At 43.9% G+C, this 18,617-nt stretch overlaps 1 protein-coding gene across 3 annotated transcripts in view; it reads left to right on the top strand.

The window, feature by feature from the left end:
- Positions 1 to 8,292: 8,292 nt before the first annotated feature.
- The window catches only part of Sacs (sacsin molecular chaperone), an 86,869-nt gene continuing 76,544 nt past the window's right edge, over positions 8,293 to 18,617 (top strand). For 2 of the 3 annotated variants that reach the window (XM_052733021.1, XM_052733019.1), the window contains exons 1-2: positions 8,299 to 8,614; positions 16,548 to 17,026. In XM_052733021.1, coding sequence (XP_052588981.1) covers positions 17,007 to 17,026 — 20 coding nt within the window. In that variant the 5' untranslated portion in view covers positions 8,299 to 8,614; positions 16,548 to 17,006. Of the gene's footprint in view, positions 8,615 to 16,547; positions 17,027 to 18,617 lie in introns of all 3 variants that reach the window. The other variant, XM_052733025.1, reaches the window with a different exon arrangement.

Genomic DNA, 18,617 nt, shown 5'->3' with positions numbered 1-18,617 from the left:
CTCTCATTTTCAGGAGACTGCTGGGGGTTTAGGGAAGATGACTTTAAGTCTTGGTCCAAGTTGGCTCTGGCTACCAGACTCAAGGCAGCCTTGGAGGACTTGTTGCCTCTCACCTGATGTGCTGTCTGTCAAACACACTCTCTCTTCAGCAGACACCTGCTGCTGCTTTGGAGTGAGACTGGTTTCCCTAGTGTTAGGTCCAAAGCCGCCCCCAATGGCAGTGCTGGTGATAATGTCCTAAACAGAAAGACTTTGGCCAGGTAAACAGAAGGGTTGTTATTGGGTAAAGAGGGGGCTAAAAGGAGGTTTCTGTTTGCCAAGAGCGTCCCTTGATCCTCCCCAAAGGTCAACTACCATGGACAAGGGCATCTAGTTCTGGGTCAACCCAGGCAGCCTGTATCAGCTCAAAGACCCCACCCTGCTGACAGTCTCATAAAATCCACTTGCTTTTCCACCATTTTGATATTCTCTCTGCCTCACCCCTGCCCCCAGATGGCCTTGGCAGTTGGACCCCCAATACACTTTTCTTTCTAGCCATGGAGGGGTCCTGTTTGGTGCTTTCACTGCGCTTACACGGAGTACATGTAAAGCATAGACAGAGAAGACAGGCAGGCTTCCATGGCCGCTGAACCTAGTGCCCTGAGTACATGTTAAGCATAGACAGAGAAGACAGGCAGGCTTCCATGGCCGCTGAGCCTAGTGCCCTGCCTCTTAGTTCTGGTTGCCATAGGAAGGGAAGGCACCATTGCAATTGCTCTTTAGTGAATGAGGAAACAGAATTACAGAGCTGAAGGCAGTTCTTCGGGTGCAACTCCACGGTAGAGCACTTGTCTAGTGTGGTTTCCACCCTCAGCAACACACACACACACACACACACACACACACACACACACACACACACACACCATCCAGGGTTGTCAAGCTGGTCAGGCACCCTGGGACTGCCATCTTGGGCTACCCTGCTTCTTGCTCTAACACAGCTCCTCGGGACCTGCCTTGCTAGTATTCTGCAGTCTTAGGAGTCCCGCAGTTGAGATGAGTTCTAAATTTAGAATAAAAATGACCAGAGTGCTTTCCAAAATTGGAAAATGAATTTTCCATCCTGCCTTCTAGTTAAAAATTCTTGAATTGTCTTTCAGTGGCTGGATGTTCTGCTCCAAGGATGCCGTGCATTGACCTGCCATGGCCTAGCTGGTTTGAGAAGAAGACCTTGGGATAAGCAATGACCTGGACATTCAGAATAAAATAAATCAAGCTGTGGCAGCAGCAGGTCAGAGAATTGGCATCTTAAGCACCAAGCAGAGCCTGGCCAGCCACGGCGAGCATCTACAAGCAGGATCCATTAAGCTCACATAACTTGGGCAAGGATGTCAGTCAATCTCATTGTATACCCAAGAAGAGGAAGAGACAGCAACAGGCTGAGCCAGGAGCTTTACAGATTTTTAGATGACCTTTGAAGGTTGGTATTTTTATCCCATTTCACCACCAGAGAAGTACAGCTCAGAGAGAGAAAGCCAGTGGGCCTCGGGGCGTAAAGGATTGATGTGGCCACATACACAGCCACATCTGTCTCCAAATCTCCTATTCTCTTTATTTATATTGCATCGACTGTTTTTTGGTGATTGATGCCCAAATAACATTTAAGAAATGTATTTTTCAGATCTCTAAAACTGTGGCTAAAATTGCCTATGACTTGAGCACACCTGTGAGTGTTAATGATGAAGCTGTGCTATGAGGCCCTGGAGAATGAGGGTGCTAAAACTGTGCAGCTGAAGGGGACCTTGACTCCCTCACGGCTGGACTTCAGACGTGGTCCTTCACCTGCATGTTCACTAACATTCTCATCATAAAACGGAGTCACACAGGTATAATGGCATATACACAGTAAAAGGTTATAATGAAGTCTGTTACTTTGTATGCTTACTAAAAACATTAATAAAAACAGCACAAAAGGCTAGCAAGATGCCTGAACTGGTAAAGGAGCTTGCAGTGCAAGCCTGAAAACCCAAGTTCAATCTTTAGAAACCTCATAAAGGAGGAAGGAGACAACTGACTCCACAAAGTTGTTCTATGGCCTCCAGAGATGCACTGTGGCACGCACCTGTCCCCATCATATCCCACATAAGCACACATTAATAATAAAACAAAATTTAAAGATAGCATGGAGGTAATGCATTTCACGTTTGTTAACTTGAACTCATTGAACATCTGCTGCTTTCTTGTTCATAGTAGAAGTTCACTAAAACCAAAATTATGATTAAAGAAAGCAACTAACCCCTCAAGTGAGTTTATAAATTTTCTGGCGACTTTCATTTTGGATCATACTTTCCCCAAAAGTTATGAAAAATATAAGGAAATATACAAAGCTCGAGGTAAGATGATTTCCATTAAAATTGTTCTGTGTAACCTCACAAATGCTGCAATAAATGGTTGTAATAACTCAGCAAAATGGAGCGATTCTTGCCTCACAGAGCTGAAAGTGTCTAATGAGATATTATATGTACCATGCTTGAGACATTGCAAAAAAGGAAGATGTTAGCAAAAGTTCACTATTACTAATACCTATTGTATCTAATGATCTGGCTGATGGGTGCTGATTACGTATCAGCTGTCATCTGCGGTGCTATTTGTGGATGATTACAGAGTTCTGCTGAATTCTGTAAGCCCCATCTACTCAATAACTTAAAGAGGACTTGTGTGGGTTCAGTATTAATAATCAATCTTTACCCATGTTCAGGGTGGGTCTTCCCGTTTCAGTTAAATGTATTTGGAAACTCCCTCAGAAACGCACTGGGCGATGTGTTCCCATGGTAACTCTAAATCCTGTCAAGCCGACAAAGAATATAAAATAAGGAAGATGTGAATTATAGAAATATTTCCGAATATCAAACCCAACGACTGTCTCGATATTGGTGCTGTAAAATAAATGGTACATGTATGGTGCCTTAAGAATGATTTCCAATGGAGATGGGCTCATCGCAGATACTAGTATCTGCAGAAGCTCACGTCTCTTATATAAAATGGCTGCAGCTGCAAAATTGTTTTCTTACTGGGTCAACCCTCTTGAAGGTAAATTTTCATCTTGATGGGATCACGCAGAGACGCTCAGGGACCTGGGCTGAGAGGCTTCACACATCCAGATTAATTGCCCTCTGACCCCAGACACCAGGCTGAGCCTGAGGAGATGGACTATACCATCCATGGAAAGGGATGTCTGTGCAGCCCACACACGTGGGCTTTAGCTTGGTCTAGCCCATTAACTAATGTGTTTGCTCACTCGGGGATATGTCCAGCCCCTGGTTGTTACTTCACCTAACTGAGTTTGTGTCTGACATTCTGATCAGTTAAAGAGCAGACACTGTGCAGGGTGTATGGAGAGGGAGGTGCTGCATGCATTAGGTGGAGACTCCACGCCAGCACTCTGGTGGCTTCCTGCTGTCTGCTGGTTGGTCCAGGTGGACCCTATGGGATGCTGAAGTCAGCTGTACACCTCTTTTCTTAATCCTGCTATAATGGTTAATATTTATTATCAGCTTGACAAGAAACGAATTGTACTGTAAGTGCCCACCATGGTGACAGAGTCACCCCAGCCCCATGCCTTCCTGCCATGCTGGACTGTATGCTCTGAAATTCTCACAAGGCAAAATTAGTCACGTCAACCTTGTTGCTCCTGCCAGATGTTTTTATCAGTCATGAGAAAAGCCAATGAGCTGTAAATGGCTGTTACATTGTCTTATTTGGGGAGTATGGTTAAGAAGAAAAGAACAGTGTATAGGTTTGCTGTGTAATGTTCACTGTGGATACAATCATCGTGTACATGCTCACCATGTGCATGTTCACTGTGTACACACTCACCATGTACGTGTTCATTGTGTACACGCTCACTATGTACATGCTCATGTTCACTGTGTACATGCTCACTATGTGCATGCTAATCACTGTGTACACGCTCACTATGTACATGTTCACTGTGTACACGCTCACCATGTACATGTTCACTGTGTACATGCTCACTACATGCATGCTCATGTTCACTGTGTACATGTTCACTACGTGCATGTTCGTGTTCACTGTGTACACGCTCACCATGTGCATGCTCATGTTCACTGTGTACATGTTCACTATGTCCATGTTCATGTTCACTGTGTACACGCTCACTATGTGCGTGCTCGTGTTCACTGGGTACGTGCTCACCATCTGCATCTTCATTTCGGACATGTTCACAGTAGATTTTTTTTCCTTGTACATGTTTCTGATTCACAGTTGATTGACTTCATGAATGTGGAACCCACAGATGTGGAGGGTCAGTTACAGTTGTAATGTTTAAAGGTATAATATTTTTAAAACTGGCACATTCATGTAAACCTGATGGTGCTGCTGAACAAACTCACACTAGTGCGTTCAATTTCTACTCAAACGATACACATTGAAGATCATTTGTGACTTGCATCACATGTTTATCTGATTCCTATGAGTTTTTTTTAAGTACACAGGGAGGTTTTATTAAACTATAGTGCTTACAAGGATGGCTGCATTTTTACATTTATGAGGTAGAACTGTTTATCATTTAATTGTAAATGTTTTCTCAGTAGAGAACTGAAGCTCACTAGAGGGCTACTATTCATTTTCTAAAATAAGATTTATAAACTGGATTACAAATTAAAGGAAAATCAGATTTTAAATCTTGTAGCAAATGAAATGAATATTAATTTTGAAAACAGAAATAGTATTTGAGTAATATTCTGGTGTGTGAAAACCACTCCTGGGAATATTTAACCATCTTTTCCTGTCACCTGCCTCTATGTAGCTCGTCCCCAGCACTTGGTAAACATGTACAGTTGTAGAGGCCACAGCTGCTGTTGAGACCCCCTTTCTCATGAGACCGGACTTTGCTAGGCAGGGACCCGTCTTACTTCTCTCGGTTCTAAGGGGTCTCAAGACATTTGCTAAAGGAGTCCAGAGCAGAGAGCGGACTGAAGAGGGAAGGGCCGGGGCTGGGGCAGGTGCAGAGGGGAGGCTGAGCCTGCTTGGCTGGCCTGGCCTGGTTTCTCAATGGCTTCTCCTTCAGGGTTCACGTGATTCTGCAGCTGCTGTGTCCCAGCCTTGACTGGTGTTTTCCTAAGGGTGTCTTCTCTACATTCCAGACACTCACTCACCGATGAGTTTATTACAACACTCACCGGGGTGCCATTTGTAGAGGGCTTCACTGACACATGTCACTGTGTGACCCGAAGCAGCTGCTCCTGGACCACCAGAAGCCACTGTCTCAGGGAAGCGACAACTGCTTCCTTCACAGTTTCAGAGGGAGTGCCCTGGTCCATTTCCTGCCACCATAGCTGATTATTATTATAAGTGGAATAATTTGTAAAGAACAAGGATTTATTTGGCTCGTGGGTCTGAATGTGAGGGTACGTGAAGGAAGGCTGTCATGCCCTTGCCGGTGGGGACTCTGCAGGGTTCCATAGTGACAGAACAGCACACAGCAAGACAGAGTACACAAGTTCAACTCTCTCTCCCTCTTATCAGAAAGCCACAAATCCACTGGGTTATCCCCCCATCTTTTTGGACTCCCTGAACCTTAGTCTCTGCTAAGACATCACCGACACAGTAGTTGGAGTAATTTCCCATTTTCTAAACACTCACACAGAGATTCACTTTCCAATAAAGTTTTGAGAAAGACATTTAGACTAGAGCAGAAAGTAAAATCAGGTGTGAGTATTTGGGTATAAATAATCTGTTCCTTATCCAGTGCATTTATGTTTTTAATTTGAAGAATACTTTATTAGTTTCTGTAATCAAACTTCAGGTAGACAGTATCTCACATACTCAGAGCTGTATGTCACCCTTATACAAATGGGAAAAAATAAGTTTAAATTTTCAAGGCCAATATGGTTATCAATTTCTATGTAATGCTAACACAACATGGTAAATTGGGATGTGTTTTGCCCAAGTTAACAGCATGGCTAAAATTTCAAAAATTCAAATTGTGTGTGTGTGTGTGTGTGTGTGTGTGTGTGTGTGTGTGGTATGTGTGTGTGTGTGTGTGTGTGTGTGTGTGTGTGTGTGTGTGTGTAAAAGAGCAGTAGCATGTTATACTCCAGTGGCAGCAACAGCTTTTCCAGGTTTTACAGTTATTTGAACAAAATGGTAGAGATACCCAGTGTCCTCCATTAAAAGAAAAAAAGAAAAAAGAAAAAAAATCCCAGAGAACAGCACATTTGTTGCTGTTATCTGACACTGTTTTCAAAATTAGCTTCTTCATTGGTCATCTGGAAAGAACACATGCTTGCAACATTGCTAACAGCTCTGAGAAAGCTCGCTCGCCCCTCTGTGCATGGGGAGGCAGGTGCAGGCTGTTTTACACCCGCTGGTGGGAGATGTAGGGCAGCGCTGTCTTCCATCTGCGACACCAGAAATGGAATCGCTGGAGACTTGGTTCTACTTCTCCAGCAGAGGGCACAGAGGATGATGGGGTTCCTCTTCCGCTGCCTTCCACAAAAGAGAGATTCTCTTCTGCTATCACAAACCACAATAGACCACCCAACTCAGAAATCCCTCCTCACTACTTTCTGTGAGTTTCTCTATCCATCTTCCTGACTTCTTCCCACTCTCTATGGCTTTGAGTGTGTGTGTCAGGGGAACTGGTTGCTTGCCCTGCCTCTCAATCTATGTTTGATTTTATTTAATCTTTTAAAGGGATGTGATAGGGTTAAACCATGCCATAACTAGAAACAGGTTTTTCCATTAAATAACACAATCTCAGGGTTAAAATATCCTGTAACAGTAGATGATGTGCAGGGGTGCCCATTATGGTAGGGGCCATGGGGGCATTCCACATGTAGTCCTACCCCAAGAACAGAGCCATATTCACCCAATTGTGTTTACTTTCAATGTGACAGGACCCAGAATCACCCAGGAGACAAGGCTTTTGGTGTGCCTGTGTTCTGGGGGGGTGGGGTATGTAGGTTAGGTTAATTAAGGTGGGAAGACCCACCCCTAGAAGTGGGTGGCAACATTTCCTGGGCTCGGGTCCTAGACTGCACACAGAGGAGAAAGCTCATCACTGTTCATCCACTGCTTTCAGCTTTCAGACTGCAGATCCAGTGGAGCAGCTGTCTCAAACCCTTATCCCCCAGGGTTTCCGCTTCATGATGGACTGTGAATGAAAAAAGAGAACGCGGCTGCTCCTAGGTATGGTTGAGAGAAGGTTTGCTGTAGATAGAAGGGAGACAACAGCCAGAGGCCATGGTGTAGAAGAAGTACTGGTATTTTGATATCTTCAGTGGCCCTGTGGGAAGGGACAGACTACGGCAAGGCAAGAGTGCCCTTTCTGAAGCCTCTCCCCAGAGACATCATTTGAGCTGGTACAGTCTGGAGCTGGCAGAACTGAATTAGGTAATTTCCCCAAGGGCACAGCAAACAGGAGCTTCCAATCTCTGGAGCTTTAGCTGATCTACACTCCCCATTCATAGGACGCAGCAGGATGTTCTACCTGATGTTATAACTAGAACACAGTGCACCCAAGGACAGTGCAGCAGATCTGCACACAAAGCCGGGTGCTTTGGGGACTCCATGCCCTGGTTTGTGAGAAGCAGACATTTATGGCCCCGGTGTGTTCAATATTACATTGACAGGAGCAATTAACATTGGCACCAGTTTACAACTGTAGAACATTTGACAATGTGCAGCACATTTTGAGTGAATGCTTTTTTTTTTTTTTTTTTGATATTTGGAACCACATGTAACAGTGAACAAAGGCACCATGGGATGTAACACACAGCGTGCTGTTTTATCTGCAAATATGGTACTATCATCTAGCTATCACCTATTATCTGTCTGTCGGTCCATCCATCCATCCATCCATCCATCTATCCATCTTGGGACCAGCTATCCTTGAATTCACTCTGTATGGGAATGACTGAGTTCTTAATCCTCCTGCCTCTACCTTCCAAGAGCTGAAGTTACAGACAAGCATCACCACGGCAGCATTTTGTTTTATTTTAGGCATATTATAGAATCTTCAGACTCGGCACTGTGTGTTCAGAACTCTTCAGGAAGCTGAGGAAGCCCATGTGAGAGGTCCAAGCTCCCCCAGCTGCTGTGGGAGTGTCTTTGTTTTAAGTCACGTGACTTCCTTAAAATTAATCTTTGCAAAACGAAGAAAATAAAGCTTCCACCGTGACTCTTTACCTCAGGGACCCATAACACTGCGTCTGTGGCATTATGGCATTATCTGAGGCTGATCTGGTTCTATCTCTTTAAAAAAAAAAAAAAAAAAAAAAGCAGCTAGGTAGGGGGAGCTGTGACTGCTGCACTCTCCTGGCCTTGCGCTGGATGCAGTGACGGTCACGCTGGGACCTGCTGATGGTCCAAAAGACACACAAAGGCCCAGCGGCCGGGTTGATGACGGCCTCCCCGAGTCTCTGGGGGTCCCTCCGGTGCGTCTAGTCTAGGAGCCGCTGCATTGGACGCTGTATCCTGGTGGAGCCGGGCGGCGCAGTCGCCCCTGCAGCCGCTGCTAGCCCGAGGCTGTGGACCACGGTACTCAGCATCTGTGCCCCGGGGAGGACAGAGCAGCTCCAGCGGCCCCGTGGTGTGGGGCTGCGGTGCATCGGTGAGGAATTGTTACATACCATTGCACCCTCGGGTTGGGGAGGCGCCCGCTCTGCCTTGTGGTCTTAGTTCCAGAGGGGCTCTGATTGCAGGCTTTGTCTTTTTAATTTCCACTGCATATTGTAGAGGGTGGTCACAATGGGCCCACTGCTGTAATGAAGAGTGGGGTCCGGACTCTTACACAGTGGTATTCTTAGAATAGTTTATTGCTTAATCTGTAGTCGCCCTAATTTTAATAGCATGTTCTTAACCAGCCCGTTTCTTGGTTAACTTATATAATGATACTCGAAAGCCTTTTGGTGAAAACCATTTTTCGTTTTTTCTTTCGTTTTGGTAAATAAATTCTTAGAAAGAGTTCTGTAATTTTAGTAAAATTCTCTCCCACTCTGCTGTCCTCTTTGCTTGCCTGCGTTTTCCTTAAAACAAGGTCAGTATCTCAGTCAAGAGTGTTGCCTTCAAGCCTAATATGAGGATAATTTTGGCTTTAATCTTCCTCCTTGTGTCTCTGAAAATGGAAAAAAGTCTCTTCCATTTCCGCCAAAGACAGGGTCGGGGTTGATTCCAGGTGTTTTGCAAGCACAAGCTGTCACAAACCTGCATTGATGGGAAACTCTTTATTTCTGCACCAACCCAGGTAATTCACACTCAGTCTCATCTATTTGTCATACGACAAATTTGTGAACTGCCCACCGGCAGCCAGATGTGTATTAGGGCGGTGTGAGTGTCCCCCTGTCTCCTGAGTTTCACTGATGACTAACCAGTTTTCTTTCCTTCATCTTGCCACTTTCTTCTTTATCCTTTATCTCTCTTCGCTGTTGGCTGCCCAAGTTTCCCCCCAAGATCCTCAAGACTTCCTCTTTCAGAGGAACCAAGCGAGCTTATTCCATCTTCCTGTGCCCCTCCTGTTTTGCTCAGCCTGAAAGAACGGCTGTAAGAACTGCTGGATGCTGCTCTGATGTTTCTTATTCTCCACATAAGAAGAAAAACCCAGTCACAGCTTTTGAAGAACAAAGAAGGCTTACAGGAAGTGTCCTTTGTTTTCTCAACTGATCTTCATGCCACAGGCCCTCAGAAGTCACAGTCTCTGTTTCCCTTCTGTCCAAGACACTGATGGTCATTGCTCATAGGACGGTGGGATCATTGAGACACCAAATGTTTGCAAAGATAGCTAGCTTGGACTCGGCAGAGTGTGGCTACTTAGTATTTGATTCATTCCCATTCCATCCATCCATCCATCCATCCATCCATCCATCCATCCATCCATCCGTCAGTCCGTCCGTCCGTCCGTCCGTCCATCCATCCATCCATCCATCCATCCACACACACATATGTCTATCTACTCATCTATGAAACAAGCCAAATAACTTTGTATATTAGTTCTCCTTCAAAAACTGAATTTAGAAATGAACTTTTGGCTGAGTGCATCTTTAAAAACTCTTGCTTTGGGCTAAATGCTATCCACTGTTCTACCAAGCTGTCTTTATATCTTTGACCTATGAAAGTAATGCTGAAATTTCCTCACTGCCACAGGACTGTTCTCTGGGGGAAGAGGAGGCTGATTCCTCTTGCATATCTTTCCCTAAACACATCATGGTGGCAGTAGCAATGACTGTAATGGCCATGTCCATCAGGAACCCAAGTAAGGACAGTTAAATGTGATCAAATGTGCCAAATTGGAAGTCAGAATATGTCCTGTTGCTATTCTGATCTTGGACAGCCCCAGAGGCCGTTCACTCTTTAAAGGCATTGCCAATTCTATAACTATTTTTAATTTCTACTTTGTCTGTCTTCCTCCTTTCTCTTTGCTATTTGTCTTTAAAGTCTATGCTTAACATGTGCTGGATTTCAGTGTCTAGGAGGGAGATGTTGTACCCTTCCCTGAGAGATGGAACACAGAGAAACTGGAAGAAGTGCAGGATTGGGGACCAGAAAGTGTGGCCTTGGCTCTGTTTACTTCTCTTTGTGCTCATCAGAAAACCATTTATCCTCATCGCTAAGATAAAAGGTTTGGGGGAGAAACTCCTTAACTTTCGTTAGAGTCCTAAGTATATGATCTGGACAGCTCTTTTTGGACCCTCCTCACTGTCTCAGAAATAGTCAAATAAAATACTTTTCACTTGTGGGATCAAAACCAGAAATAACTCAATAGTCCCATTCCGTAGGTTACAAAAATGCCAGCTTAAATACAAAATGCAATAAAAGCCCAGCACACTCTTACATGTAAAGGGAGAGATTGATTCAGTGTAGCTTTTCTCACTGAAGATCTCCGAGTTCTTAGACACTCAAACCCCAAGTTCTGGTTCTTGGTGTGGTGTTTTCCCGCTGCACGTAGGATTTAGGGTGATAGGAAGGCTGAGAGCGCATAGTGATTGCCAGGTTTGGGTGAAGCCATTTTTGGTTCCCTTATAGCAATGTAGCGCCCTGACAGACATTTGTTTAAAAAATTCTCCTTCCAATCTACCTAGTCTACCTAGTCTACATAGTCTTTCACTTTTTCCAAAAAGATAAAAGTTTAAAGTAAGTCAGTCACCTTATAAGTGGTGGTTTAAATTTCATAAGCATCTTTATTTCATCAAATTACTGAGTACTAGAAGGGAGCGGGCATGCCAATCTTGTATGTAGCTGGAATTTGTGTGAACATCTACACAACAGTAGATTTAATGTTTCCCCTTGTTTAACATGATGATACACTTAACCATTAAAATTTCCCAGTAAAACAAAGGAAATACTGGATAAGACGTACACACGCTAAAATATTAGTCACTATCTGAAATTGAAACTTGACTAGGTATACATATATTTATAACTTTCATTTTCTAAAGTCTTACAATTTAATTGTCGGATTAAATAATAGCTGCTTTCCCCTTAAAGCTATGAATTTGTTATATTTTGAAGCTCAGCCTGTAAATTCTATTCAGTCTATGTCAGCTTCCTATCAAAACCCCCTTGATTTTTATTTATCAGTGTTTTTATAAAATGTCTGTGCTGAGTGACTGCTTTAGGAAAACTGTAATCCTGAAGAACATATTTGTTCAACTCATTATTATATTCCTCAGACTTATTTAAAAAAAAAAAAAGAATAGAAAAAAGCCCAAGACTTAGCCGATTTGTTCAAAGACAGGCTTGTTCAGAAAAGCTGCTTCTCACCATAGCGTTTCTGGTGTTTAGTGCAGTGGCACTCCAGGCTTCCGGCTTTTGAAATGAGGCTGAGAACAGATCAAGAACCCCACTTTGGAGATTAGGTCACAGGTGCCTAAGCCCCTGGCATGGTGGCATGTGGTGGCACATGGTGGTAGGCTTCTCCAAGGCGGCAGCTTTTTAAAAGGTGAATGAATTGTTTATGTCTTCCAAAAGTACATAATTATTCAATTCTTGTCAAATTTGGTAGATTTCCACCATTTTTAATGTTATTCTTAGCAACTTTACAGAGATATTATCCATATGGCATCCAGTTTGCTTCCGAGTTATGTTTCTGTAAAATTTTATCTGTGAGTATAGATGGCTTTTTTTTTTTTGGCCAGTGCAAGACCCGGAACCCCCTGCCTACCACGTCAGCTCTGCTGGTTGACTGAAACACGAAGACATGGGATCAGCTTGAATTTGATTCAAGATATAAAACTAGGCGTTTGTTCTTAGGACCTGGAAAAGAGATTGATTATATGCACATTGGTGCAATGGGCTGAATTGCTCACATTATTGAATGCCTCCTGTATCGGTGATCCAGAAAGCGCGAGAGGAGCCAGACAGCTTTGAGGAATTGGCAGCAAAGGAAATGAGAAAGGCCTGCCTGGTTCTCACACCAGGCTTCAGAATTCCAGGGAAAACACTTGGGCGTTTTGCTCCTGTGACCTGAAGTAGGGTATTTTCACAACTGTGTATGTTCCAAGGAAATCCCTGTGTGCATGTGTGCACACTGAGTACCCTTCACCTTCAGCTTCCCATTGTGGTGGTGTGTGAATGCATTTTATTTCTGCATTTGATTGCAGAGGCTTCTGAGGCCAAAGCTGGCTGTGGTGACCATGGCCTTTTCTACAGCCGATGGCCCATAGTACTGCCATTTGTGACACAGACAGTACCTACTATGCTAGATCCTGGTTTGTTGATTCGGAGGGTGAATTCATCTAACTTTTCCATTTTGCAAAGATTCTGTTTCAAGCCTGTTCATTCTTTGCTGACTCATGCTCTGCTCTGCCCTAAGAGGGTGGAGTGGTCCCTCTTGGTAATTCAGTGGAGGAGGAGGGCTAGAAGTCTGCCTGCATGCGGCTTCTTGTTTCTGTGTTGAAGACATCCCAGGGCAAGTGTTTGCCATGCCTGGGGGTTTACTGCTTGCGACTTGGTTTGGCAGTGTGGATTTTCAGTTCTCATCCACAGATGAATGTGTACCCTGCTCTCAGGAGGGGGCCAGGTGCCGTGCAATGCCTGTTGGCTATAAATGGGTTAAACAACTGTTTCCGGGGCCACTGAGGCTATTCTGAGAGGTTAAACTGCAGAGAGCTGCGGCTGCCCAGATGTACTGCAGCACCATGAAGAGCCTCAGGAGGAGACAGCCACTGCATCCCACCCACGTCCTTCCACAGAGCCTTCACTTCCCTCGGCCCTAAGTGTTTCAGGTCTATTCAAAAGGCTCTGGAATTTCACAGACTCCTATATAGGATAAAGCACTAAGGTGGCCCTAGTTACATTTTTTGTGGGAAGGCCCTTCTTCTCATTTCCATGGTAACAGCCAGCTGTCTGTTCTGACTCCTAGGAGGTCTGCTTTGACTTTGATGCTTCATTTCAGTTGATTGCAGTCTACATCCCTTTTGTTTTCCACACTTCGTTTTCTGCTCACCTCTACTTCATTTTCTGCTCACCTCTACTGAAGCACAGCTTTGGATTAAGGGATCCTGGCCAGTTGTTTGGTGATTGTGCCTTACACCGGGACTCACGGTTGTTTATTTCAAGCTGCGCAATTCACAGACACTTTTGCATCAGTTAGAGAGTGGAGTTGGCATGTCTTTCTTCCTACTCCCCAAATGAAACCACACAGTGCCAAATCTTGCCGTGACGCTCAGGTTGCCAAAATAGGATATTTTTGCTGAGAAGGCAAAGAGATCAGAGCATAGACACGGTGCTAATCTCAATCGTGGACGGAAGCTCCAGATTTTGGAGCCAAATGAGTGATTGATTCAGCAGCTGGCCAGGAGAAGCGTCCAGCCTCATTCCCCCATGGCTGTTGCAGGGCACCCATTGCCTTGGCCTGGGGAAAGTGTGTGAATTGGTAGACAGAAGCCATTTCATAGGTACATGTAATGTAATGTACATGAGCAAAGACAGTGGCATCTAGAATTTGAACAAACTGGCTGCACTGCTGAGTGCCTTCAGACACAGTTCTGGTTTTTATGGAGACACTGCTCATGGATGTCACACAGCCCTGATTTACAGATGTGGAAAGTTAGGCACAAAGAGATTGCAGAATTCGCAAGAGGTGTGAAGGCTCCAGAAGGCTGTGTGATGTTTTGTTCTTTCCCAAATGACAGGGACCAATGGCTTCCCTTACCTTTGAGGGAGGTAGGGGAGGGCAAGAGGTCCTCTAAATGATTTGTTGTTCCCAGGGAACTGGTCCTCTCTGATGGAGCTCTGGTGCACTGGCCCAGTTTTCATCCTCCACATTCATTCTAACTTCCTGCTTCCTTGTGATCAGCCCTCACGGAGTCGGCCAACCGCAGTAGTATTTTTCCAGAACCAACAGGTGCTGTTTCTCAAAGCCCCTTTGCTCCCCCTTCACTGACTACCCTCCCATCTCCATTCATCATTTCTTTGGGGTTAATCTCATGACCCTACTTCTCAGCTCTTGAAATTAAAACTTAACCCAGTCTTCAATCGTTCTTCCTTCGGAGTAAAAATCATCGAAGACCATAAGTTGTCCCATAAATGTACTGCTCCCAATTTTTAATGAAGAATCCACATGTGAGGACTGTCTTTGGAGGGCATGTGTATCCAGTCTGAATGTACAGATCCTTGTGCATTCGTTTTAGTTAGTTTTCGGTGCTCTCTGTTTGTGGCACATGGTACTGCGTTTCTGCATATAGAGATGGAGTATTTCCATGCAGAATACATTTACTGGAGCTGAGGGTTCTTCAGTTTATTTCCTGTTGCTACCAACACAACACCATAGGCTGGGTAAATTATGAAGAAAAGAGGTCTACCAAACCTCACAGATTGGGTTGAAGGTCAAGTGGCACATTTGGTGAGACCTTGTTGCTTCTTCCTGGCAGAGTCCCAAGGCTGCACAGGCCGTCATGTAGGAGGAGACAAGGAGTGTGTGAGTCTCCTATGTTCTATTCCTCTTCTGATAAAAGCTCTAGCATTCAATCACGGGCATATTACGCTTTGGGGTTAATCTCATGACCCTACTTCTCAGCTCTTGAAATTAAAACTTAACCCAGTCTTCAATCGTTTGAAGTTCACCTCCCAAGGGCCCCTCTGAACTCACAGCTGGGTTAAGTCTCTTCCCTCTATGGGCTTTGCATCAGGGATGAAACTTCAGCATGTGTTGTAGAGGGAGCAAGCCAGCTCCAAACTCTAGCAGGCCTGAGCCTGCTCTGTGTTATGGTTGCATTTAAAATAAACAATTAAGGAACAAAAACATTTTTGTTTAAGGAAAGAAAAACGGTTTCTCGGCCAGCTTTTGAAAATTGCACGGATTGGCTTTGATGAACGCCAATCAGCATGCCCTGTAAAAAAATGTAATTACAGCAAATCTCTGAGAATTTGTTTTCAGGGATGGGACTGCATTGTATTTTGAGATTTTCTAGATTTTATTGGTCATCCAAAAACCTGTGATGACTCACTGTAGCATAAGTGGTTATTACTGCAGACGTTTCCTCCAGTGGAAAGGTTGGTGGGTTGGGATGTAACATAGGGGAAGAGTGCCTGCCAAGCATGTATGAGGCCCTGGGTTCTATCATTAGCATCATCAATAGAAGGAAATAAATAAAGATGCTGGGCTGCACAAGTGGAAGGTCCAGGAGCTGATTCTTTACAGCTTCAGCCCGTCTCCCCTTCCTCCTGGAACATGTTTCAACAAAATCACTTATTTTCCAAATTTCCTTAACATATTACCAATCCCACCTCCCTTCAGATAGCTCTTATATGTGGCCATGTCTAAGAAAGCTTTGAAATTACAAAGTATTTTCTAACCGTGACATTTGTATAAATAGAAAATTTGGTCTCCTGTGTCCTGACTTAACATCGTTGCAGAAGTTTGTCATTTCTCTATTTTATTTCTTAAAAAGCAAGGCTGTTTTAAGGACTAGTAGGCAACAGGCACAGTTTCTATTTCTAAGACAAGTGTTTCTGGTGTGTGTGTGTGTGTGTGTGTGTGTGTGTGTGTGTGTGTGTGTGTGTGTGTATGGTGTGTGCCTGTGTGTATACTATATGTAGGTTCCCACATGTCCATGCTTTTCTTCATGGGTCCTGGGTATCTGAACTCAGGTCTTCATGATCAACAGACACTTCACTCACTCAACCGTCTACCTAGCTTAATATTTGTCTTCCAGACATGAGATATTGTCTGTGTTAAGTTGTAGGTTTGGATTTTAAAGACTGTTGTTCCTCAAGGAAGGTATATTGTGTGCAAAGTAGGATTCACAGTAGGAAGAAATCAGGGAAACTGAACACATGAGCTAGGTTGATAGATAGATACGTTTACTATTTCAGAGGCCTCTGTATCTAGTAACACGTGTGTGTTTGTTGGTGTGCGCCTTGTTGGAAGGCTGGGGACGGGGGAGGGGGGAATGTCATGCTGGTTGGCAGGGGTGCAGCACAATGATACTTTATATTTAATGAGTCGCCGAAGCCAAGGACCTGGCTGTCTTTCATGCAGGCTGGGTTCTCAATGCGCACATTTTGTGTTCTCCTTATTTTTTACCATTTTTTTTTCTTTCTTTCAGGGTCCTTGAAGTAAAGCCAAATGCCTGTAATTTATGAGCTTGGAGAAGTGCTCTCAACAGCAAGTATTTTCTAGCTCCTGAGATGAGGGTGGGCCACGCCCTACCCAGAACCTCTACAGCATCTTCACCCTGCACCTCCCACAAGGAATACAGAAGTGCCTCAGATGAGAAGAAGTTAAGTTTGCCTCTGGGGAAAGCCGGAAACTCCCAACCACCTAATACTGGTTTGCTTTAAAAAACTCGACCTTATCAGACCAGAGTAGCATACAGAACACAGGCACAAAACACAATGTTTTCTGATGTCAGATGATGACAGATGCCGGAGGAAACTGGCTTTTCACCAGCCAGGAAGAGCTTCGCTCGGAGCGCACACTGAAAGGAAACACACACCAGCCTTAAGCAGAAGGAGACGCGAAACGTCAGTGGTTTTCAAGGACAGCTGTTCCTGAAGAAGGGATCATGGAGACCCAGGAGACTAGGTAAATAGTTAATGTTTTAAGCGATAATTTGTTCATTTATTTATGTGTGTGTGCACTCGTGAGTGTGGAGGTTGAGGGACTAATTTTAGAAGTCAGTTGCCTTTTTTTTCTCCCATGTGGATTTTAGGAATCAAATTCAGGTCATTAGCCTTGGTAGAGGGTAGAGGGTACCTTTTGTCTTCCTGTCCCCATGGGTGCTATTTTATGAGTCTATGCTTGATCTTACAAGCTTAAGGACTTGGACAAAATTATGTGTTTATCTATTACTATTGAAATTTATATGTGTTCTTTCTCTTTTTGAATGTTTTAAATTGAAATAGAATTACATTACTTTCCCTCCCCTTTTTCTCCCTCCAGCCCCTTCCAGCTACCCTTCCTCAACCCCCTCCCATGCCCCCTCATGTTAATAGCCTCTTTTCCTTTGATGATTACTGTTATAAACATACATATGTATGTGTACAAATACATATATAGACATACCTTTTCTCTAAGCATGTAACAGAGTGCTACTCTTTTGTTTTGTTTTGTTTCCTTTTTTTATTTTTCGAGACAGGGTTTCTCTGTGTAGTCCTGGCTGTCCTGGAATTGGCTCTGTAGATCAGGCTGGCCTTGAACTCAGAGATCCACCTGCCTCTGCTGCCTGAGTGCTGGAATTAAAAGTGTGTGTTACCTCCACCAGCTTAGAGTGCTACTCTTATTTGAATGATGTTCCAAAAAAAATGAATTTTTAGTACCATAAAAACAAGAAAGACTTCACATCTTTACATAGTGATATCAACAGATTAAAAGACTTTTCAAATTTTATTTTCCAAACTTAAAATACTAAGGGGATTAGAAAACAACGACAGCAGTGTTTCTCTACCAGCTCCTGAAAACTGCACATTAAATAGAAGCACTGTTATTGTTCCCTAGCATTCCCAGGAGCATTTAGGAACTGAATCCTGATATGCATTCCAGGCTGGCCTTGAACCTGTCTCCCCCGCCCCCAACTCAGTGCTGGGATCACACTTGAGCCATCACACTTGGTTGCTTTTAAAGCGTATGAATATATATGGGTACCATCAAACAATGGGCACATTCAACTATCATCTGTGTTTGCTAGAACCCAGAGAAATCACCGGAAACGAATCTCTTTACTATTGCTGATGCTGTCGTTAGCCACCAGAGGTGCGTGCATAACTTTCACCACTCCTTGCAATAGTCTGCAGATTTTCAGAGGTTTTCTCAAGTACTTCCACAGCGGTACCTGTCCCCTTAAGTCTGGAAGTAGATGAATGAAAAGTGAACTGTTTTTGTTTAACTAAACAGTTTGGCTGACTTGTTTTGAGAAATCTCATCTACGGTAATTATATAGAGCACTCAACTGGTCCTGACACTGACGACAAAATGTCAATCATCAGGACAAAGCCCAATGATGTAGGCCGTTTTGCAGTCACTCACAGGTGATAAATTCTATTTATATCTAGAAGGAAAGATTAACTAAATTTGAGTGTATTTTTTTTCAGACAAGGACATTATATAGGCTGTAGATACTTTAGAAAGCTCACTTTACTAAACACTAAAAAGTGTCAGTGACCAGCCATACACACAT

The sequence above is a fragment of the Peromyscus californicus genome, unplaced genomic scaffold, assembly GCF_007827085.1.
Source record: "Peromyscus californicus insignis strain IS unplaced genomic scaffold, ASM782708v3 Scaffold_12__1_contigs__length_115047231, whole genome shotgun sequence".
NCBI lineage: Eukaryota > Metazoa > Chordata > Mammalia > Rodentia > Cricetidae > Peromyscus > Peromyscus californicus.
This window is presented reverse-complemented; position numbering and strand designations above follow the sequence as displayed.